The sequence below is a fragment of the Lathyrus oleraceus genome, chromosome 1 (genome assembly GCF_024323335.1).
Source record: "Lathyrus oleraceus cultivar Zhongwan6 chromosome 1, CAAS_Psat_ZW6_1.0, whole genome shotgun sequence".
Classification (NCBI taxonomy): Eukaryota; Viridiplantae; Streptophyta; class Magnoliopsida; order Fabales; family Fabaceae; genus Lathyrus; species Lathyrus oleraceus.
In genome coordinates, this window is record NC_066579.1 from 372,006,830 (window position 1) to 372,009,389 (window position 2,560).

Genomic DNA, 2,560 nt, shown 5'->3' on the forward strand with positions numbered 1-2,560 from the left:
CACTGATTTCAGCCATCCACACTGGCTTCCGACAGTTGGGCGGGCGTCGTATGAAGGTGAGGAAAGTAGAGTATCATTGTCCATACATAACGTTGACTGATGCAAGCCCCAATGGTACGTACATGTATTACCTGGATCGTATAGAAAATGATGAAGATGTCCAGTGTATGTTTTCGGCACATAGTGGTGAAGTTAATAGAGGAGTTGAAGGTCCACTTGTGTTGGTTGTTGTTGTTGATTAGTTTTTTAATTACCAGTTGTGTTGGTTGTTGTTGTTGTTTAGTTAATGTGGTCGTACTTTGTAACCATAACCCTTTGATTAACAAATGTATTTCATAATTGTTTAATCCCAAAAGACATTAGAAATACACAATGGTTTATATATATTACGTGCATAGTAGTTAATAAATAAATAAAAAAACATAATCATTTGAACGGATATTTAAAACAACAACATAATCATCTAGAAGGTCGTTGGGATGGTCCTGCAACATTAGGACATTTCCTACGCATGTGTCCTATTTCACGGCAAATTCCACACCTTCTCTTTTCCTTCTCAACGTCGTCCATCTCGGTTCTAATCCTGGTGCTGTTTGGGCGCCCTTTCTTCCTCCTTCTCATAGAGTCGTCGTGGCAAAGAGTAAATCCTTCATATTATGGTCAATTCTCCTCATGGGGAAGTCCTAGGAAACTCTCCTGATAGACCTTGAAGATGTTAAGAATTTTGAAGACGTTTGGAATGTGAATGGAATAGTCCTGGCGTATGCTCGAACATGCTGCGATTACATGGGAGCAAGGTAAGTGAAATGCCTGAAATTTCCCACAGTCACAGTGTTGTTTCCTCAGATCAACGCTGAACGTTCCGGTTGGTCGACCGTCGTTATGGTTAATCTTCTCTTCAACCATGAAATAAAATCTCTCTCGATCGAACTGCATGACATTGTGCGTGTTAGCTTTGATGACTTCCTCAGCCATCCCCTTGTTGCAGTTATCAGTGAAAACCTGCCCAGAGGCTAACATTTTTGTCCACTGATGGCCTCTTCTACCAAATAGTGATCCTAAACAATAGTACGTAGATTTGACCAATGCAGTGATCGGAAGGTTTCGGGTTTCTTTTAGCACCGAGTTCATTGCTTCAGCTAGGTTAGTTATCATGTGACCCCAGCGTTGCCCTCCGTCAAATGCCCTTGCCCACTTCTCACGAGGGATGTTGTCTATCCATGATAAAGTGTCGTTGTTTGTTCTTCGGATTTCCCCCCGATAGTAATTAAATGTTGCCTCTGTTAACGCATAACCCATGTTAACAACTATTTTCCGCAGATCCTTGTCTTTAATCTCGCGCACGAAGTTTTGCGCGATATGTCTAATGCAATAGACGTGTGATGAAGGAGGAAACTGCCATCCATTTTCCGGGTTGTTGTATGCACTCTTCATCGATTCATGCGTGTCTGATATTATGCATAGATTTGCTTGGGGAGTAACATGCATTCTCAAATTCTTAAGAAAGAAACTCCAGGCTTCCTTTGTCTCACTTTCAACCAATGCGAATGCTATCGGAAATATGTTCCCGTTCCCATCCTGTGCCACAACCATCAACAGAGTCCCTCTGTACTTGCCATACAACCAAGTTCCATCAACCTGCACAATTGGTTTACAATATGCGAAACCACGTATACATGGTCTAAACGCCCAAAACAGACGATGAAATATCCTTTGGTCACCCAAGTATGAACCATCATTTGAAATCACAGGTAAGGATTGTAATTCTATAATGGTACCTGGTAGATATGTTTTCATTACCAGTATCCACTGCGGAATATCGTTGTAAGATGTCTCCCAATTTCCATATAGCGACTCAATTGCCTTACACTTTGCAATCCATGCCTTTTTGTATGATATGATATACCTGTATTTCTCAACAACATGAGCGATGATAACCTTCACCTTAAGAGAAGTGTCCCGATTTACAAGCTCCATTATGCTCTTGCTAATCATTTCTGAACCGAGTTTTGTATGGTCTTGTGACATGGAAGTGGTTGTGCACGTATGAGGCCCACTAGACTTACCAACTCTCCACCTTGAGTTGCCCTTGCGCAAAGATACCCTACATTTGAAATTGCATGTTGAATTTCTACATTTGATGATAAAATGTACATTGTCAGATTTAACCACAGAAAAATCTAGACTACGTTTGATATGCCATTGTTGTAACGCCAGAACACGCTATTCCTTATCTTCATACTCGATGCACTCCTCTATTTCGTCAGAATTGTGAGTTGGTATGAAACTGCCGAAAACGGAGATTGGTTCAGCATCATCCAAACTTATGTTTTGCATGTGCCCGGGTGGGTTGTACAAACTAATTGGTTGCGCTCTTAGTGCAACGGTCGGTGTGTCGAATATGTCCTCATTGCCATCGTCATCACTAACACCAAATAGATCTTCAAATCGAACCTCCTCAAGATCATCCTCACTATTCTCGCCTACCTCTTCATTTGGTATGAAAGGTTCATTATTTTGAGTCGGCTCTTCGTCAATGGCTTGACTCATTCCATAGTCG

At 41.4% G+C, this 2,560-nt stretch overlaps 1 protein-coding gene across 1 annotated transcript; it reads right to left on the reverse strand.

The window, feature by feature from the left end:
- Window positions 1–660: 660 nt before the first annotated feature.
- On the reverse strand, window positions 661–1,977 carry LOC127107618 (uncharacterized). Its single transcript, XM_051044917.1, has one exon. The coding sequence runs from the start codon at window positions 1,975–1,977 to the stop codon at window positions 661–663; it is 1,317 nt and encodes a 438-aa protein (XP_050900874.1).
- Window positions 1,978–2,560: the final 583 nt, after the last annotated feature.